Source organism: Electrophorus electricus, chromosome 8 (assembly GCF_041902795.1).
Source record: "Electrophorus electricus isolate QZ-2024a chromosome 8, ASM4190279v1, whole genome shotgun sequence".
In the NCBI taxonomy this organism is placed as follows: domain Eukaryota; kingdom Metazoa; phylum Chordata; class Actinopteri; order Gymnotiformes; family Gymnotidae; genus Electrophorus; species Electrophorus electricus.
The window spans coordinates 214,272-233,154 of NC_137504.1; the positions used below are offsets into that span (position 1 = coordinate 214,272).

Here is an 18,883-nt window from a genome sequence, read left to right on the forward strand (position 1 = left end):
TTTATAAATTCAGACAATAATGCTGTAAATGAAATGTACTCCATGGGCCTCCCCCACAGTGTGTATGTATATGTGTGTATATGTGTGATAAGATTCCTTTATTGATCCCCATAGGGGAATTCGAGTGATAGAGCAGCTCCAGCACAGAATAAATGGAGTTAAAAGTAGAACTACAATAAAATAAGTAAAAATAAAAACTATAGGGTCCATTACTATATTAAAGACAGTTGCCCCAGTATCACCCCATCCCCTAGTGATACACACTGACTAGTGATATTGAGCATAATGAAAGTGACAGTGTGAAATAGAAAAAACAGAATAAACAATATATACACATGCACATGCCATGTAATGATTAACAAAAGGTCTAGTGCAATAGAAGTGGGAGAAAGAGACTCAAGTTATTGTATGAGGAGAGTGCTGGACAGCATGAGGACAGATTGTCCTCAGATATTGTTGTATCGTCTGATTGCAGACAGACTGTGTCTTCAGCTATTGTTATATAGTCTGATTGCAGACAGTGTCTTCAGATATTGTTGTATAGTCTGATTGCAGTTTATTGGACACATTGAAAGACCTCAGCCTCCTCAGCCAGACCAGCCTACTCTGTCCGTTCCTGTAGAGGACATCATTGTTATCTGTCCAGTCTAGTTTGCTTATCTGTACTCCAAGGTACTTATAGGAGACCACCGTCTCTACTTCCACCCTGTGAATGAAAACAGGGACAGGGGAGCTTCTGTTTATCTGATAATTTACTATAATCTCTTTGGTTTTACTGATGTTACGTTTCAGATGATTTTATGGCATCACGTTATGAAGACCTCAATCAAACCTCTGTACTCCTCCTCATTGTCCATGGTGATGTATCCAACAATGGAGCAGTCATCAGTAAAAAGTATTAAAGTGTTAAAGTGTGTATAACAATAAAACACATCATTATGAGGGTCACAGAGAAGTCAGCCTTTTATCAGAGTCATAGCCAGTCAGGAAAAGAAATAAAACCAAAATGACTGCTTTAAAAAAGACTTTTCACTTTTCATCAAGAGCAGCAATTATCTCAATGTACGGTTTGATAAAACATTAATGTCCTCCCTAGCAGTAAAAAAAAACATTACTTTTGCTGTAACATAATCATCCCCAGACATTCCTACTGAGTTCCCAGGCTAGACTGCTACTCACCAGCATTTCCCGCATCCTAACTCTCAAAAGTCTGTCCATCTGTCCCTGTAAATGTGCCAGTCAGGCTAGTGGGCAGGACACAGCAGCATAAATGTCAGATGCTGGGCTGTGTGTGTGTGTGTGTGTGTGTGTGTGTGTGTAGACGCTGTGCTGTATGTGTGTATGTGTGTGTGTATGTGTGTGTCTGTGTGTGTGGACGCTGGGCTGTGTGTGTGTGTGTCTGTGTGTGGACACTGAGCTGTATGTGTGCATGTGTGTGTGTGTGTAGATGCTGGGCTGTATGTGTGTGTGTGTGTGTGTGTGTGGACGCTGGGGTGTATGTGTGTATGTGTGTGTAGATGCTGGGTTGTATGTGTGTATGTGTGTATGTGTGTATGTGGACGCTGGGCTGTATGTGTGTGTGTGTGTGTGTGTGTGTGTGTGTGTGTAGACGCTGGGCTGTAGGTGTGTGTGTGTGTGTGTGTGTGTGTGTGTGTGTGTGGACGCTGGGCTGTATGTGTGTATGTGTGTGTGTGTGTGTGTGTGTGTGTGTAGACGCTGGGCTGTATGTGTGTGTGTGTATGTGTGTGTAGATGCTGGGCTGTATGTGTGTGTGTGTGTGTGTGTAGATGCTGGGCTGTATGTGTGTGTGTGTGTGTGTGTGTGTGTGTGTGTGTGTGTGTGTGTGTGTGTGTGTGTATGTGTATGTGTGTGTGTGTATGTGTGTGGGTTGCTGCGGGTCTACCAGCCACTGCTGTCCCCATACACAGAAAATAAATCAGTGGACCAGGACAGCTAGGACTTATGAAGCACTCGTCCCCACAGTAAATACAGGCAGGCAGCCCCCAACCACACACACCTCAGCGGCATTCCACACAGACCTCTTATCTTTACTGGGGCTGATAGCAAGAGGGGGAGAGTCATGGGAGGCAATAATATGAGAGAAAGAGAGAGAGAGAGAGAGAGAGAGAGAGAGAGAGAAAGAGAGATTGGGGAGGAAGGGAGAGCGGCTATGAGTTTAAAAGATCTATTTAACCTGTATGACATGCTGCCATTACTGGAGTAGTAGGAAAATAAATGGGTACATTAAACTGTAGAACTCAATGAGACTGTACAGCCAACACAAGTGCAAATATTCCTGAACTTATGAGGAGGTTCACACATTTAACAGGTTTAACAGGACATCCCAAGACACCAAATAAATACACAAACAAACAAAAAGAAGACATTCTGGAGGGAACCAAAGCATTCTTCACTCCTTATAGCTGGATCCTTAAACACACACTCCTTAAACACCTGCTCCTTAAATACTCTTTAGGTCTCAACAAGGAGCACACTGTTTTTTACTCTAAACTGCCACAGACATGTCCTGTCTTACTTTGCTCAAACTAGATGCTCATTAGAGTGTGTCAGTGTGTCATGGAGAATATGGTGCAAGGTATTACATTTTATTTCAGGTACAGAGTGTATTTAGTGTATTTAATGACCAGAGGGTGTAAAAGATCTTGTAACAACTGCTATGTAGTTGAAAGAATTACATCACTCGCAGAGCTTAGATAATGTATACCAAATATACCAGCAGATAAAAATGTTTGACAGCTTTATACATTTAAAAATAAGTGAATATCTGCTGCAAAGGATTGCAAAGCCTCCCTTAGCTTACCTTAGCTTACCTAGTCCAGCGAAGTCCAGTACTACAAGGCTAATAGCTGAGTAATAAAGATCCCTCGAAGAAAAGGGCCCATGCACCACCAGACAAATCATTAATCGCTAATTGTAGAAGTTTCTTAATGACGATTTTTCTTAAGGTCACGGAGTGTAATGGAACCATGTTCTAGAGTGAGGGATGGAGATTCAACACCAACATTGAGGGAACCTGAGCTTCTTCCATGTGGCCCTCGCCACCGTAGATGCTGAGATACCGCTCAACTTGGTCACATGCAGTCAGTCCAGCTATGTTTTCACTCTATCGGTCTAAAGGAAATGGGTATTTCATCAATCTACGTTTAAATTATTAAATATACAACAAATGCATTTTGGAACACACCTTTAATCAAACGGTTAAGATAACAATTTGATAAATGACAAATGAACATGTTACGCCTGCTCTTACTACACGTATGCTCGTGGTTAAAACAAGTTTAGCATATTTATCCAAAACCTGAATATGTGAATACCGCACAGAAACGGACCTATACATCTTAATCATAAACTAAACATCATTTTTTGAAGCGTATTATTTCTTACGGCCATAAAAAATCTCACAGGGTATTTTTATGAATCCTTCAAGATCCTTCTTAAATGCAATAAACAATAATATTGTTTGTTATGTCTAAATATTATAGCCTATTAACATATTATTCATTTATTTATTGACAATTACTGATAAGGAAACATTTTTCTTATTGTTTCATTTTATAAAATCAGAATGTCTAGTGTGACTAAAAAATTAGAGAAGAGTGTTTCGGTGTAGGAAACAAGCGCGCGCGCGCGCGCACACACACACACACACACAGAACAGCTTCCCTAAATGACACATAGCCTATGTAACACTGGCGAAACGACGAAAACATAACGGATTATTCCAATATATAGCAAGATGTAAGAGGCACTGAGTTGATGCGTCAGATATCTCACATCCGTTAATGAAAAAACGAAAAAGGAAAACGAATTGTGACACCGGCTGGATTGAAAACATACAAACTCACCACACCAACGACTGTACTGAAATAGTCACAAAACCATACCTTCTCATACAGTGACTGCTGTGAAATAAGACACTGTAACCCTGCTGAAGGGTAAAACGTAGTCAGTATCCTGGGTGCAGACCTGTGACCGGATCTCCTCACTACAACATGACATTGAGCTGAAATCTCCACCCTATCGCACGAGCACTTGTAGCCATTGGCTCGGAGGTCGTTAAGCGCCCGTCACCCCGCGCGGCACACACACCGGGCCCGGGACACTGCACGATCCGCGCTGGGAGCGGGACACACACGCCTGTTCTTTGGGCCAGCTGGATTCTGTCGGGAAACTCTTAGTGATAGTGATGCCAAAAGGGTCTTGTAGCCAAAACTGTTTGCACAATGTAGAAGTATATCTTTTAAAAATATAGTCGCAGTAAGAGAAAGCGAGATTTCCTTTGACTGAAGCCTCCTTTAAGCGCGCGCGGAGACAGTCGCCCTTGCAAAAATGAATCTTATTGGAAGTTACCAGCATTATCGTCTGATGCGCGAAGCTTTCCCATTAGTGCCACGGTGTCATCAAGATAAGCCTTATTTTCAGAGCTGGCTTGTAAATCATTCAGAAATCCCAGCGGAATTCCAGTTACAAACTTCTTACTCTGCTGAAGTCGGATCTCCCGGTCCGGTCCGTGCCAGTCCCGCCGAGTTGTTCTCGTCAAGGATGGGGAAGCGAAGAGCTCCGGGCCCGAAGAAGGAGCGGCGAAGGACCGAGAGCATCAACACGGCCTTCGCGGAGCTGCGCGGGTGCATCCCTAACGTCCCCGCGGACACCAAGCTGTCAAAGATCAAAACGCTACGGCTGGCCACGAGCTATATCGCGTACCTCACAGACGTGCTGGCGCAAGACTCCGCGGGAGCGGAAGAATTCAGCGCTGAATTTAAGACATTTGACAGTAGAAATCTGAAGAGGAAACGGGAAATGGTAAGGTACAATTCATTTAAATACTTATAATTAGATTTATTTTAAGAATGCATCAACATCCCGCACGAAAGTCGTCAACCGCTTTAGAGCAGCTTCAGTAAATGTGTAGCAGGGTTGCACAATGGAAAAAGTGAAGTGTCCACGGAGCAAATAATACTGAAGCGTCCCGCTCATCCTGTGCCACCACAGGGCACCTTCCCATCCACACTGCAGTGAGGAGCTACAATCACATTTAAGAGGAACACACAGTCACTTAAATCATGAAACAACATGACGTGGGCGCTGACCCATATAGGACACATTCAGAGGTAATATGGACCGGCAGAGGAAGCAGGTCATATATAAAATAGAAGCCCAGTTATCAGATCCACTGCAATGCAAACCATAAGTTGCTAAAACGGTTCAAACTATACTAGCCTTTATGTTAAAGTTGTCATCATAATTAAAACGGGGTTTTACAGAACGAAGGCCAGCAGGAGTCTTTAGGACACGAGAGGAAGAGGAGCGGGAGGTCGGGATGGCCGCAGCACGTCTGGGCTCTGGAACTCAGCCCGGGGTGAGCCGGGGCGAGCAGGAGCGAGCAGGAGCGCAATGTTGGATCAGACGTGGACTCAGATGAAGATGTGTGTATGAACAACTTGTTTTGACTTTTGGATCATATTCTCTCAGATATTTAATTGGATAAAAGGTAAATGTGAGCACTGTTGGAATGTTTTCCCTGATCAGCGATCATATATTAATTTTGAAAATCTACCTCAAGGAGTCCGCCAGGACCAGTTGGAGCGAACTGAAATCAAAGCTGCCATATTTGCGATGTCACATTCTGACTGATTTACTACAAAATTAATAACAATTTAATAAATTATTTCTGAGAAATTCGGAAATATAATTGTTGACTGTTTCCTCTTATTAATATGCGAGTAATTCAAAGTGATTATCGCCACTGGCCCCGTGAGAAACACCTAGTTTTCTCATTTAAGCAGTACCTACCAGTTGTAAGTAAACGTGTGTGAAAGTAGGTATCCTATCCCTGTGCCCTACAGTCTATAATCTGCAGTTTCTGCTCTAATCCGAGAACACCCTTATGTAGTCGACGTAATGTACTCGTCGTATGTTACTTAGAAAGGCGATTTAGCAGCCATCAAATAGAGAAAATAATTCTTACGGATACTTTTGTAAGATTAGGCAATTAAACTCAACCAGTAATTTATATCACCAGATCTTTTTAAAACAAATTCTAAAATGTCATATAATTCAATTTAAAATGGCCAATTTAGGCACAGCCCGTATACACATAAAAACAATAATGTCACCATCTGAAACGTCTGCACCAATTAAAACATCAGCATGTCACAGTAAATTATAGACTTCCACTCGACATTCATACAACAAATGTCAATCTCAGATCCATTTTGGTCTGTATTTCAAAAATACCTGGAGTTGCTACCATTACTCCTACCCAACTCCAGAAAGCTCATCAGTTCGCCAAAGCACCTTCACATTAAGATAAAGAGCTCACAAAGGTTAAACACTGTCAATTTAACTGGGAAGGTCTGCTGGTCATTTACTCACTGTAAAGACTAATATTCACCATTAATAACTGATGGAAAATGAAGAAATAATTCTGAAACTGTTTGGACTTCAGGCTCATTGGTCGTACCACTGTAATGAACAGTGTAAAAGGTTTTAACGTTAAAAAGGATCCTTGCTGCCTTAACATTTCGAGGTAAATTAACTTCAAGTAAATTAACTCTTACCCAATTAACTCAAACATTTAAGGCTAAAATCAACCTAATGCACTCATAATTTAAAGGCAAAAATAAACAATTTAAAAGATTTGGATAGTAACATGTTTAGTCTGTATATTGTATAATTTATAATGACAGTGTCTCTGAAGACAAACCTTGAAGAAGACATTACCTGGCTTCTTTAACTAGGTTCTTATTGCAATGAAGTCAGTCATTAGCAGTGACTTAAGTGTCAGAGGTGACGAGGGGAGCTGAAGCACACACGCTGCACTTACACCACCAACATTCAGAGAGAGAATATTTGGTGCATATCCACCTTATTCACCCTTAACATACCACACTGGAGGCGTCGGACATTGCAGCTTTTGTCCAGTATGGTTACTCACAGTGCTTTTAGCAGAACGTATCCCCAGGAAACCTGTTCAATTCTGTAACAAACCTGTACAAGAAAATCAAACAAAGAAAACAAAGAGAAAATAAATTCTCCTTTGCCTGAAGTGTGCTGTATCTGTGAAAGGTGGAGGAAGAGGTACAGGCATGATGAGTTGCCACCAGATCTTTCTCACTGACGTTGCAGAATGAGCCGATGTCTGCACATAAACGACGTCGGCCCAGATTCAATCCACTTTAAACGTCACTGGGCAGGACATACGTACACCAAAAACATGCTGACCTGGGAACAGTCCTGTCAGGCTTAAACACTGGGAAATTACTGTTTGGAAAATCATTGAATCTGTCTAGATGAGGTGAACAATGTTTCTCTTCCAAAGTGCTGGACTACAGAATCGACAAAAGTCTGGACGTCTGCAATCTGCTTTAATCTGTTCAGAGTTCACCGCTCTACAGAGAAAAGGTTCAGGATTGATAACATTTAAATATACATCCGCATCACTCAAATCAGTGACGCAAAATCAAGGAGCAGCTTTCATGAGAAAATCTTTTTCACAGTCAACTAAAAAAAAAGTTCTTAACAGTTCTGGTCTGAAGCGCTTTTGTGTACTGCCAGTATTAACCTGTTTTATCAGCACCCCCTGGTGGCTACTTGGAGTATTAAGTACTGGAAAACGTTTATTGGAAAATAAACTCCACCATCTGAAGGGAAAAAAAATGACAAAGGTGTCTGATGTATACTGTTTATTAAAAGCAATATGCAGTTGTCTGTTTTATCTAATACAACAAATCCCTAAAGTGAATGAATAAACAAACAAAACACCAAAACGCAGGAGAACCCTACATGATACAAACTTACAGAAACCTAAAGAGCAATTCAGATGCTATGAAATAAAGAAAACTGCAAACGGTGTGCACATTACACGCAGGCTTACGCCACAGCCCTGCTGGGGACAGAGGGCACATACTACAAGTCACTTTACACAAGGACCATTAGGAAGTCGTCCAATCAGCTCATCTTCAATGGCAGGAAGCACTAACACCTTCTAATAATCCTCCAGAATTTCTGCCCCTGCAAATTCCTTAACTCTCTGTGAGCCCAACATGCCTGCAGGTGGTGCCACAGCAGCTCAGGGCTCAGTATGTGCTTCCCTGGCACTGGTGCTGGAGCTGCTGTAGGGCCAGGTGGGCGTAGCTGATGGAGCCAGTACACTCTCCCGCACACACCGGCAGGTTGGGGGGGTGTGTGTGAAAGGGACACTTTCTAACCTTGGGACTGGACACATCACTGAAGGTGCCTAAGATGTCACAGAATCAATTTCCTCATTACTTAATAATAATAATAATAATAATAATAATAATAATAATAATAACAATAATAATAATAATAAAAAAAACAATGACGACGTATTGTACTATTATGATTTTGGATGGTCAAATATGGACTTCATGATGGCTAATAAGATCCCAGGTAACCAAAATGTCTGCATGGATGTTTACATCATGTCTGAGGATGGTGTTTCCAGGTAAGGCTTCATAAGGGCAGCAGTAATACTGTGGTTATTGCTGCAGTGAGACACCAGTGGAGATGGGAGAATGTCTGAACTGCTCAGGCTGCACGCAGCCGCCACAACAACACACGAGTGCTGAGGAGCCATGATGTCAGGTGGTCTGGGATGGACGGGCGTGTCTATAGGTTAATTCAAAAATAGTTCACTTAAAACAACAAATGGAGACTTGACGACATAGGAATGGTTTTTAGTATAACTAAAATAGATTAAAACTTTTTTTTTTTTTTTTTTTAAATCTTTCAGACAAATGATACTCCCCTGCTTTAAACCTACTTAGAGAGAAAGAAGGCGATCATGAGGATGGACACATCACAAGGGGAGGAGCTAACAGTGAAAGAACTGTCATACAGACATATAATGGCTAGATCACCAGGTGCAGCTGCTTGGTGTGTGTGGGTGTGTGTGTGTGTGTGGTGTTAGCACAGGGATCACTCATCTACTACACCCACAGAGCTGAGCACGACCTACAGCCTCATCACCATGACGACAACACACTGTTCTTAGCACTCACACCAACACCGCACACAAGCCAGAGAAACGGTGGGAGAGAAAACATAGCCAGCATGTCCACTGGTTGTGCACACAATGTTTTCACCGAGAAACACAGGCTGTGTGTTTTCTTTATAATTTACAGGTTTGGCACACAAGCTGAAGTTGTTAACAGTCGCTTCAAGACATGACATATTCCAAAGCACTTTATGGTAGTAACACTAGAGAACCCTCCTCCCCGAGATGGGATTACTCCTGTATGTGTAAATATGTAAGTATACTCCCATTAATCTCTTTACCCTGCTGACATGTGAGCAGTCTTTAAGAACCACAGCATGGCATAGCAGAGACAGGTCCACTGGGGGGGGGGGGGGGGCACTTCTGAGCACTGAAGTGGGGACCTTATTCCAGCTGTTTGCTTCCATCGGATTTCTGGTCCAGTCGGCTCTTACTGCTCTTCACCATATAAATAAAGTACGTCAGAGTTTCCTTCTCATTCACTGGAATGTTCCGGAAATGACGGCTGACAGTCTAAAACAAACAAGCCAAAAAAAAAAAAAATAAAAAAAAAATCAATCAATCAATTAGTAGAAACAGGGAACAGAAGAAGGATCTCACGCATGTACACACACTCACGCATAGCTGAGGGCATGTGTGAAGGTGATACAGTAACTTTCAGTGATTTCTAACCAATGTTGGTCCTGACATCACTGTAAACACACCTGCATTGTTAAGCCCCACCCCTTTTTTTTTTTTTTTACTTTTGTCTTTAAACCTTGCAGAGCCCAGGCTGTGGGAACCCTGGGACTGTTAGCGCAAGGTTCCTGGGCCTTCCCGAGTTCAGCCGAGTAGGGCTGCATGCTCAGGACTAATTGGACAGACTTGTTGACGTCTACTTTATTAATGAGGTGCTACTCTCATTAACATGGCTGTTCCCGCAGGGCAGGGAAACGGGAAAGGACTGGGTTACCTCTCAGCTGCTGACGAACACCGAGCTAGCCACAATATAGCAGGGGTGCACACAGCCACTATATCATTTAAATGAATGCAGTTGAACTCAATTACCAGACTCTATTAAGTGAGGGTTAAGCTCAGGAGGTTCTGAACTACCCTACCTCCAGGAGCAAAACAGGCTTTTTACTTCTCTATTAGTTCTTCATGTTTCAATAAAAGTAGGTTACCATGGAGATGGAGGTGAGAAAGAACTGGTGGAAAAGTTAGGGGACATTAAAATCTTGAAGTAGGTAAGGAGCAATGCTTCAGAGAAAACAAGACAACAGAATCTTTAAAATATAGCAGTAAAACCAACCAGTTTCAACATACCAAACATATGCTGTGTTAGTTTATTAATCCTGAAATGTGAAGAGATGCTCGGTGCACAGAAGCAGAAATGCGGTGTCCCTGTGTAGACAGCAGAGAGCCCTGTGTAACACGTGTGGGTGGATATCAAACATGTGGCCATTTGTATAATGCGTATGGCTACATGTAATGTAATGCATGTGGCCATGTGTAATGTGTGTGAATCACATGTGGCGTGTATAATGCATGTAGTCTTGAGTAGTGCATGTGGCTTAGATTTACAGAATGTGGAGGTGCCGTACAGAAGCACTTTGTGCTCTCTATCAAACATATATCCTCATGTCAGAACAGGTACATCAGCGTTTTACTGACTCAGACAGCCTGTGATATTGGACAGCGAGGAAAGTTCAGGCAGGACAGAGAAGTCTTTAAGTCTGTCTTCTTTGTGTCCTGAGGGTCAGTGGTTCAAGTCGAGCAGTACTAAAGGCTGGAAGGCAGCGTGGTGCAGAATGGAGTTTGATTTGAGCCTTTAGGTGTGTGGGAGCTGGGCCAGTCACAGCTTTGCCTGTAAGCCACTACAGGGAGCTGTGCAGGTGCATTCTGGATGAGCTATACAAGTCTAATGGCACAGATGAAACATTCTTCCAAGAGTGACATGACAAGGGACTACAGAAGCACCTGACTGGCGTCCATGGAGAGACATGGGCAGACACAGATGGAGTGGCTGTCTGTAGTGTGCGTGCGTGTGTGTGTGTGTGTGTGTGAGAAATGTGGCTGTGTGTATTGAGTGTGTGTGTGTGTAGCGTGTGTAAGGTGGCTGTGAGCATACCTCTGCCAGCTGAGCTTTGTTGAGTCCAGGTCGGGTCTGGATCTTATAGTGGCGTTTATAACGCCTGAGTGTGTTCACCTGGAGCTGGAACAGGTCCACCTAGGAAAGCAACACGAGGTTCAGCTCATCCGAATACAAAATGTGCCAGAGAATCGCTGCCACTTTTAAAGTGACAATTAAACTGTTGGCAGACAGAGGTAGAGCTGATCTGCTACTCATGCAGACAGAAGATACATTTCACCCTGAAATATGGAAGTTTGTGGAAGTTTCATGTCTGAAATTCCCAAATCTTCTGCGACAGGATGAATTGCATCCAACAAACTTGAAGGTCCTCATCTTCTGTCCACTGAACTGGGCAAACTGGGATAAATGTGGAAATGTGAGGAAGTGTGTGAAACGTTCAGCAGCAAAACACCTACAGAAAGCGCTGGAAACAATGAACTCCAACTGCATTAGTCAAACTAACGGGGCTGATGCTTATACGATGGTTAATTACCTTTCTTGGTTGTCAGCACTCTGAACAATTTTATAACTTTATAACTTCACCCTGAGGGTTAGGTATCCCACCTTAAACAGCTTTAGATTCCCATTAGCAGAACGTGGAAGAGGAAATCTTAAGAGGATGGATGGGTATTGGACCCAGACTGGTACTGGACTCAGACTTGGTGAATGGCAGAACTTTGTTTGGCTGATCCAGACATGTTCTGACGTCAGTAGTTACTGTTCTACTGGCCACTCCTGCGTGTGTAAGAATGCACGCAGGGGCAGCAGAGCCAGGCCTGATACCTCTGGGACTTCCACATCATGGTCAGGAGATTCACCACCGTCATCACTTGTTTTCCTCTTTCGTTTGTTGCGGACACTCTGAATGAAGTTCTTGTGGAAGTCACAGATATACAAGTGTCGCACCTGTAACAAAGAACCAGTTCATTCATTACAGATTATATTTTCTGCACACTTTATGAGATTGCATGAGATATAATTGAGATTTTATATATATAGCGAAAAGGTCATGACCAAGACCAACCGACATCTCGCACTGACTGCATTCATCATGAACTGTGCCCGCCACTCAGAAAACAACCAGCAAAAGTCTGATTCATAAGAAGGGCTGCAATCATGTGTACACTTGTCCAGCATGCTAGCAAGCAATATTGTGAACAATATTCCCAACAATAATTCAATTTCATTATGATGTTCTAAGAGCTTGAAGCTCCTAACAGTGCGGCAAAATATGACTGCTGAGATGCTTGTTAAATAGCTCACTTACTGCACTGGTGGAGGCAAATCACTAGGCGTGTGTGTTTTAAAGCAGCTTTAGATGTTAGTGCTGATTATGTAGTAATGCACATGTACAACAAAAAATGCACTTTTACAAACACAGTTATCATCATTAATACTATTATTATTATTATTATTATTATTATTATTATTATTATTATTATTAATACTAGAATCTACTATATTACTAAACACACTCACACTCTTGTCGATGTCGAGTTTAAGTTTCTTCTGAGAGATGCTCTTCTGGATCCTCTTGCTGAAGGAGGCGTTCCCGGCGGAGCGGCCGCACCGTTCACCGTCTTCAATCAGACAGCAGCTCTGCCCGTAAAACGGCGGCGCGGGCGGCCCGTCGTGGCTGTCCTCCTCCGTGCTGAACCCGTTCATGGTGTCCGACGTGCTAAAGAACGGTAACGACTGCAGTCCCGTAACGTTTGTCTCTCTGAACTACAGCTTTTACCGCCGGTACCGGGTTACTGCGCCGCTCTACACACACCGTTAGCGAGGTTAGCTAACGCTAACAGGGCTGCCGGTAACACCGACACCGGCCACAGCAGCAATGGATCTCAAACCCAGCAAAATGAACACACAGAAGCGTTGTACTGCGGTTATTTATCTAATGTAGTACTGAAGTTAGTTAATCCAAACCCAGTAATCAGTGAGCTCGAGCTGAACCACCTAGGTTAGGCTAAGCTAAGATAAGATAGGCTAACTCACTAGACAGCAGAGGAAATTCCTCAACTCAGTCGTAGACAACACGAACTACTTTTCTGCCTGTAACCGACACATTTAGACATAACAGAGTGCTATTTCGTCTCCTTACTCCGAACGCTGATGTTAGTTTGGAGGTTTAGTTTTAAATCGCAACATTTATTTAAATACGAACTGCGAAGCGACTATCGTGGTCAACTTGTACAATGTCCTGCAAGCGCAGCGGAAGTTCTCTAGCTGTGCCGTGATTGGTCCGTTTCTGCTGAAGGCGGGTACTTGCGTTGTTTCCTTGTGTTTTGGTTGGGTATTTTAGGTGTCATTCGATCCGCAATACTTCCTTATTCTCTATGTTTATGAAAAGCCTCTGGCTTCAGTCGACAAATATATACTGTTGAAAACATGAACGCGTAAATTATTAATGAAAATACAAAATATGTCAGAACACGAATGTCTTTAAACGTAATCAATATTATTTTACTTAAACATGTAGCTAGAAATGTAGTATTCAGGCAAAAAATAATTTGACGCATTTGCCACAAATAAATACGGGAAAAGAATAAGGCATTCAGAGCTTCTCAGATTGGACATCTTTGTTAGTCCCCAGTTTACCTAGATTGGATGATCAGAGAGCATCTGAGTACCCTAACAGCGTCCACCCTGGTAGACACAAACGCGGACACAGGGCGTGACATTAAACGTGGCGATTAGTGGGCGAGGGTGTTTAATACGAGCTATGTATGGCCATAGATGGCTTAGTCTCTACCTGCAGAGGACCGGCAGCCTGTGCACAAGAAAACACCCATCAAAGTCAGTTTTACTGTTACCGCAACTCTCCACAGACCTCCAGTAAGAAATTAAGTATCACAGCGATACGACACTGCTTTTCATATGAGAATTAGAATCTTTTTGTTCGCCATGTACATGGATTTACAGTGAGGGTAGAACAGAGTAGGGAAAGAACATACAGGTAGAATTAGACACAGTAGAAGCCGCTGTACAGAGCGGCTGTAAGGTTCATAGCGTGTGATATAATGAAAGGATGTAGTAGACACCAGCAGACAGTGAAAACAGACAATAAGTACACAGCAAATGCACCCTATACAATAAACTAACTGGCTAAGAGGGCGGGTGGATTACTATTGTCCACGTTATTTTTTTATTTTATTACAAATTGATGAGTAGTCATACCACAGCAGCTTTACAATCAGAGGAGCAGATAATGTGTAGCTTAATTTGATAACTATACAGATTACACTGATGAGTGCAGTAGGTGTTCAGTTCAGGTCTCCTTCTTCAGTGTCCTTATGGCACTACAAACATTTTCACAGAAAACATTTGTTCAGCTTGTCATAATACACTTTGTTACTTAAGTCAATTCAAATGCATGAAAGTGTCTAAGATATCATACTTGTAATAAAAACATATACAGTATGTAGCTAAAGCCTATATTTACTAATGTAGGCCTTCTTTTATAATGGTGGCTGTGGGCCAGTGATCTGGAGCACACTGAGTCAGGGCTTCACATCACCTCCTTCAGGGAGGTCTCCAGTGTATAGTGTCTCCAGTGTGCAGTGTTGATCACCATCAGTTCCTCATGCACGCACACGTGCACACTCGCGTACAATTCCAGCGTTAAAATTGTCACGATAAAACTCTTTAAATCACCCTTTGTGATTATATCTGATCTGGGAAACCGCATTAACAAATTCAGCACAAAAATAAAGGTAAATCAGTTTAAACAGCAACGAATGAACACTGCTTATGACAATGCCCTTCTTCCTGTGTTAACGCTTAACTTAGTGGCAATGAAAGTTCTTTTTTGTTTATTAATAAATTATAATGCAATATTACATTTGATAAGACATTGCATATGCAAATGAAATCTTAACAACCATCATCTAGAACATCCATGTTCCAAAGATTTGTCCCCTTCAGTTTCTTAGGTTGCATACAGATGATGAATGTATTGATTTTCTTGTGGGCACAGCCTGTTGGAAGACCTTCCTTTGGGTGGAGCCTGCTGGATGACCCTCCTATGGGCAGGGCCTGGTCTGGCAGTTGAAAACACAGATGGTTCTTCATGCAAATAAAGAAACATGCAAAGCTCAACCTGTCATATGATTGGTTAGAGAATTGATGGTTAGCACTGGTAAATGTACAGTAAAGACCAAGCTGTGACTGTTAATAACAGTTTACAGTGATCTACTAACAGGTAACTAAAGTGATGGGGATGAATGTGTTCAGAAGAACCCACAGGGCAGCAGATGTCAATCTCATGTTAAGCAAATGTTACACTCCAAGGAGTTCTATAAGATAGTCATGAACATAAAAGATTAAGATTTATTTTACATTTAAAAGAAAATATGCTACAATTACAGTTTAACTGCAGTGTTCAAAATCTACATTTTTACAGTTGCTCCTGTACAAAAATACTCGACACACTTCTTCTGTAATTACCTATGCATTCAAATTGAAAACATTTACTTTTATAATTATTTTTTTAATATCAATTATCTGCTGTGGATATAAAATGGTATTTTTAAAAATCATGTTTCAATTTAATTTTCTGTAGAGCTTTAAAAAAATGCATTTTACAAAATATAATTGTATCAACATTGTAAAAAGTTTGCCCTCACTCTGATAAAAATACTCTAAAAATGCAAGATGGCAAAAAATGCATTAATTTGGGATTGAAGTGTTTCGTTCCAGAACCCCCCAGGTTCCAAATCCTCCTTCACCCAAACATGAGCTCATTGTGGCATTCATGACACTATCTACCATTAAACCTGAATTAATGTCTGGTCTCTGTTAAATACCATGTGAGATTGCTAAAACTGTTTTAGCAAAGCTGAACATTTTCTTCCTGTTCACAGTACTTTGTGTTTATGCTCCCGTAAGCGAACAACACCAAGTTGCTTCACTGGTTCCCAGGCAGGAGAGGCTGTACTATTCATTTCTACTCAAACATGCTTCACTCTGCTCACTGGGCTTTGGACTCACACAGTTTTGCACTTAAATCAGCTGATGTAGCTTTTGATTGGGAGCGCCAAAATGCCAGCGATCAAAGGCTGGGTACAGCAACTCAAATCATCATCCATTTATGATGCAACTATAGATGCACATTATGCCATATTTATAGCAAAGAAGTCAATACTTTTCTTTTACCATATAATAAAGGTTTAATGGTAGAAAACCTAAGCACTAGCTTGTTTAATGGAGAAATAGCACACTGTTGATACTTTATTTTCAGCTTCCGTTGTTTTCTGTGACTTACAAATAACAAAGAACCAAGGGGGAGAAATGCAAAGCACACTAATGGGGACCAATGAGAACGCAGCACACCCTAATGGAGACCAACGAGAACGCAGCACACCCTAATAGAGACCAATGAGAGGCTCTGAGCACTCTGCTCATGATGATTATTTTCATACATTAACCACAGTGCAAACAATCACCTGCTATACCTCCATCTTGGTGTCTCGGAAATGCTGCTGCTCATTTTCCAACAGTCCCACATTTAAAAGAGGATCAGAAACGACTAATCACTCCAAATAAGACATGAATTATTGTAAAGGATGCTTTACCAGGAAAGCTATTTTACAACGCTCATCACAGTTCAGTTTACAGAAATAAATGTAAATGAATGTAAATGAAAGTAAATGAGCATGGCCTCAGCCTGCTGACACTGTGGTCTCCCCCTAAAAGAGTGACCAAGGAGGCTAAATAAAGGATCAGTCTCCAATGTCTGAAGAGCAGAGGGCATGCTCAGAAAGAGAGCTAAGGCATGCCCTAAAAGAATCCCAGATTAAATAACTAGCACACACAGACAGACACACACACACACACACACACAGGTTTAAGTGGAAGCCATATTAAACACAGACAAATGGACATTTACCTATTCCTATACCAGTTCAGTTGGTGTAAACATTTGGGTTAAGTTACACTGTTCAAGGGTATATTAACTCTGTGCCAATATAATGTCCTCTTACAGCAAGGCACCAGTACTGTATTCAAGTTTTTCAGTATGAGTGCTTTATTTGTCCTGAGCGTCCAACCCAGTAGAGTGCAACACATGCTGCATTTACCCCTCAAAGGGGCTCTGGTCTGCTGTCACGCAGAGCTGTTGTGCAGCTAATCAAAACCCAAGCCTTTAATCGCATGTATAAAGCCAGACATAGGTGAACGGCTACAGTCTGACTCATCCACGTATGTATCCTGTGTGGCTGCAGGTAGTGCTGAGTGGGCAGAGTCCCTGTTAAATAACCCAGTGCTGAGTGGGTGGAATCTCTGTTAAATGGCCCAGTGCATTGGGGGCGGAGCCTTTGTTAAAATGTCCAGTGCTATGTTTGCGTTGCCCCTGTTAATTCACCCCAGGTGACCAGAGGAGGAGAGGGGAGAGGATGTAGGGAGATGAAGAAAACAGTTCTGTTCTTCCCATGCTGCATTGAGCCTGTGGATCGTCACGGGCCATTCTTAAGACAGGCAGTATTTTACACTCCTGTGAATATCCTTCATAAATTAGTCATGGAGTTTTGTTAGAAAATGAGGGCTGCACAGTGCTTTCTTCATTCCCGTCAGAGTCCCGTCAGAGTCCGCTAACTCATCGTGGCTCCTAGTCACTGCAGCTCCCAGCAGGGCTCAGGGCCTAGAGCCCCAGCTTTAGGACCTGTGGTTGCGGTTAAACTGCTCCAGAATGGTGGCGTTGGTTTTTTCAAAGAGCCACTGCTGACTGGATGCACTGGGGTCACAAGTGTTCATGAAGATGCGTTTCTCTGAGGGGCTGCTGTCTATGCAGCTGTTGCTGACAGGGTGATACAAGGTCTTATCCTGAACAGAGGAAGAGGATGTGTGAGAAAGCACCTCCAACGCTTTATTTTAAAACGTGAATATGTTCATGGATCCAGTTATCAGTAACGGCTCACTGATATTTACCGCAGCTGTACCTTAGGCAGTCCAGCTGATAGAAGCAGTAATGAGGTTCAGCAGCTGGAAGTATACTCACTAAAATCTCTGTTATAATGCCCTTAAGTTCCCTATCTAATCAGACTGTGTGCACGTAAGGTTTTTTTATGTTATTTTTTATTATTATTATTTTTTTAATTTATTTTTTTTACCTTTCTGTAGGTCCACAACTGGTTGCCCTTCATGCTGTGACAGTCATACAGCGTAACAGGACTGTTGTTGGAGATGGCATCGAAGCACACCTTCTTAGTGTGCAGGGGGTCTCCAACTCTGATGTCTTCCCTCCATCCAAACGTGAACACCTAAAGGAGATGGACATTTAGACACCATCCCCACCACTTGCCTCCCAAAGGTTAGCTCTAACCCTAGGGTCCCAAGGTGATCACCTTTAACAGCCTCCCAGACATATTAGTTTGATAAAAGCAATTATTATTCTGCTCATACTGTTATCATCAAACATTTCCTCATGTCGCTTAAAAACACTGAGCAGTCTTTATCCTACAATGGAGCAGCTGCAAATTCTTTTGGGGGGGTGGGGGGGGGGTGGTGAGATTGGGAAATGTGTGTGTGTGTGTGTGTGTGTGTGTGTGCGTGTGTGCGTATGTTTTAAGGTACTTTAGTAATCAGAAGGTTGCCCCTGCCAAGTTTCCACTGTTGGGCCCCTAAGCACGTCCTTTAAACCTCAATTACTCAACTTGTGTTCAGTCAGAAATGTAAGTCGCTTTGGATAAAAGTGTCAGCTACATGCTGTAACTGTAAATGTTTGTGTGTGTGTG

The 18,883-nt window shown here is 42.2% G+C and overlaps 3 protein-coding genes across 13 annotated transcripts in view; 1 reads left to right on the top strand and 2 right to left on the bottom strand.

The window, feature by feature from the left end:
• Positions 1–3,243: 3,243 nt before the first annotated feature.
• LOC113587445 (heart- and neural crest derivatives-expressed protein 1-like) lies at positions 3,244–7,653 on the top strand. 2 transcript variants are annotated; one of them, XR_014124760.1, is made up of 3 exons: positions 3,244–4,824; positions 5,286–5,447; positions 5,585–7,653. XR_014124760.1 is itself a non-coding variant. In XM_027026110.3 (2 exons), exons 1-2 carry the CDS (start codon positions 4,351–4,353, stop codon positions 5,382–5,384), a joined length of 573 nt encoding a protein of 190 aa, XP_026881911.1. In that variant the 5' UTR covers positions 3,245–4,350; the 3' UTR covers positions 5,385–7,653. The 2 variants fall into 2 exon arrangements, 1 of the variants encoding a protein (XP_026881911.1); XM_027026110.3 differs by having other exon boundaries at positions 3,245–4,824; positions 5,286–7,653.
• Positions 7,654–7,691: 38 nt separating this feature from the next.
• Positions 7,692–13,755, bottom strand: sap30l (sap30-like). 3 transcript variants are annotated; one of them, XM_035527485.2, is made up of 5 exons: positions 12,633–13,755; positions 11,937–12,059; positions 11,151–11,249; positions 10,346–10,423; positions 9,417–9,553 (listed from the first exon to the last, which is right to left on the bottom strand). In XM_035527485.2, exons 1-4 carry the CDS (start codon positions 12,816–12,818, stop codon positions 10,361–10,363), a joined length of 471 nt encoding a protein of 156 aa, XP_035383378.1. In that variant the 5' UTR covers positions 12,819–13,755; the 3' UTR covers positions 9,417–9,553; positions 10,346–10,360. The 3 variants fall into 3 exon arrangements, with proteins under 3 accessions (XP_026881909.1, XP_026881910.1, XP_035383378.1); XM_027026108.3 differs by lacking the exons at positions 9,417–9,553; positions 10,346–10,423 and adding an exon at positions 7,692–8,260 and having other exon boundaries at positions 12,633–13,750; XM_027026109.3 differs by lacking the exon at positions 10,346–10,423 and having other exon boundaries at positions 9,070–9,553; positions 12,633–13,748.
• Positions 13,756–14,948: 1,193 nt separating this feature from the next.
• The window catches only part of galnt10 (UDP-N-acetyl-alpha-D-galactosamine:polypeptide N-acetylgalactosaminyltransferase 10 (GalNAc-T10)), a 36,549-nt gene continuing 32,614 nt past the window's right edge, over positions 14,949–18,883 (bottom strand). For 4 of the 8 annotated variants that reach the window (XM_081718649.1, XM_081718651.1, XM_081718650.1 and 1 more), the window contains 2 exons: positions 18,260–18,409; positions 14,949–15,218 (listed from right to left, as the gene is read on the bottom strand). In XM_081718649.1, the coding sequence (XP_081574775.1) occupies positions 15,027–15,218; positions 18,260–18,409 (342 nt within the window). In that variant the 3' untranslated portion in view covers positions 14,949–15,026. Of the gene's footprint in view, positions 15,219–15,459; positions 17,973–18,259; positions 18,410–18,883 lie in introns of those variants that run through there. The other 4 variants (XM_027026106.3, XM_081718648.1, XM_081718652.1 and 1 more) reach the window with 3 other exon arrangements.

What these genes read in the sequence shown, in the direction of transcription:
- LOC113587445 (XM_027026110.3), top strand. Translation starts at nt 4,351, where the DNA reads ATGAATCTTATTGGAAGTTACCAGCATTATCGTCTGATGCGCGAAGCT. An exon ending in TGAAGAGGAAACGGGAAATG is followed by an intron (nt 4,825 to 5,285) that starts GTAAGGTACAAT and finishes GGGGTTTTACAG; the next exon opens with AACGAAGGCCAGCAGGAGTC.
- sap30l (XM_027026108.3), bottom strand. Translation starts at nt 12,818, where the DNA reads ATGAACGGGTTCAGCACGGAGGAGGACAGCCACGACGGGCCGCCCGCG. An exon ending in AACTCGACATCGACAAGAGT is followed by an intron (nt 12,060 to 12,632) that starts GTGAGTGTGTTT and finishes TCTTTGTTACAG; the next exon opens with GTGCGACACTTGTATATCTG. An exon ending in ACAAAGCTCAGCTGGCAGAG is followed by an intron (nt 8,261 to 11,150) that starts GTATGCTCACAG and finishes GTGACATCTTAG; the next exon opens with GCACCTTCAGTGATGTGTCC.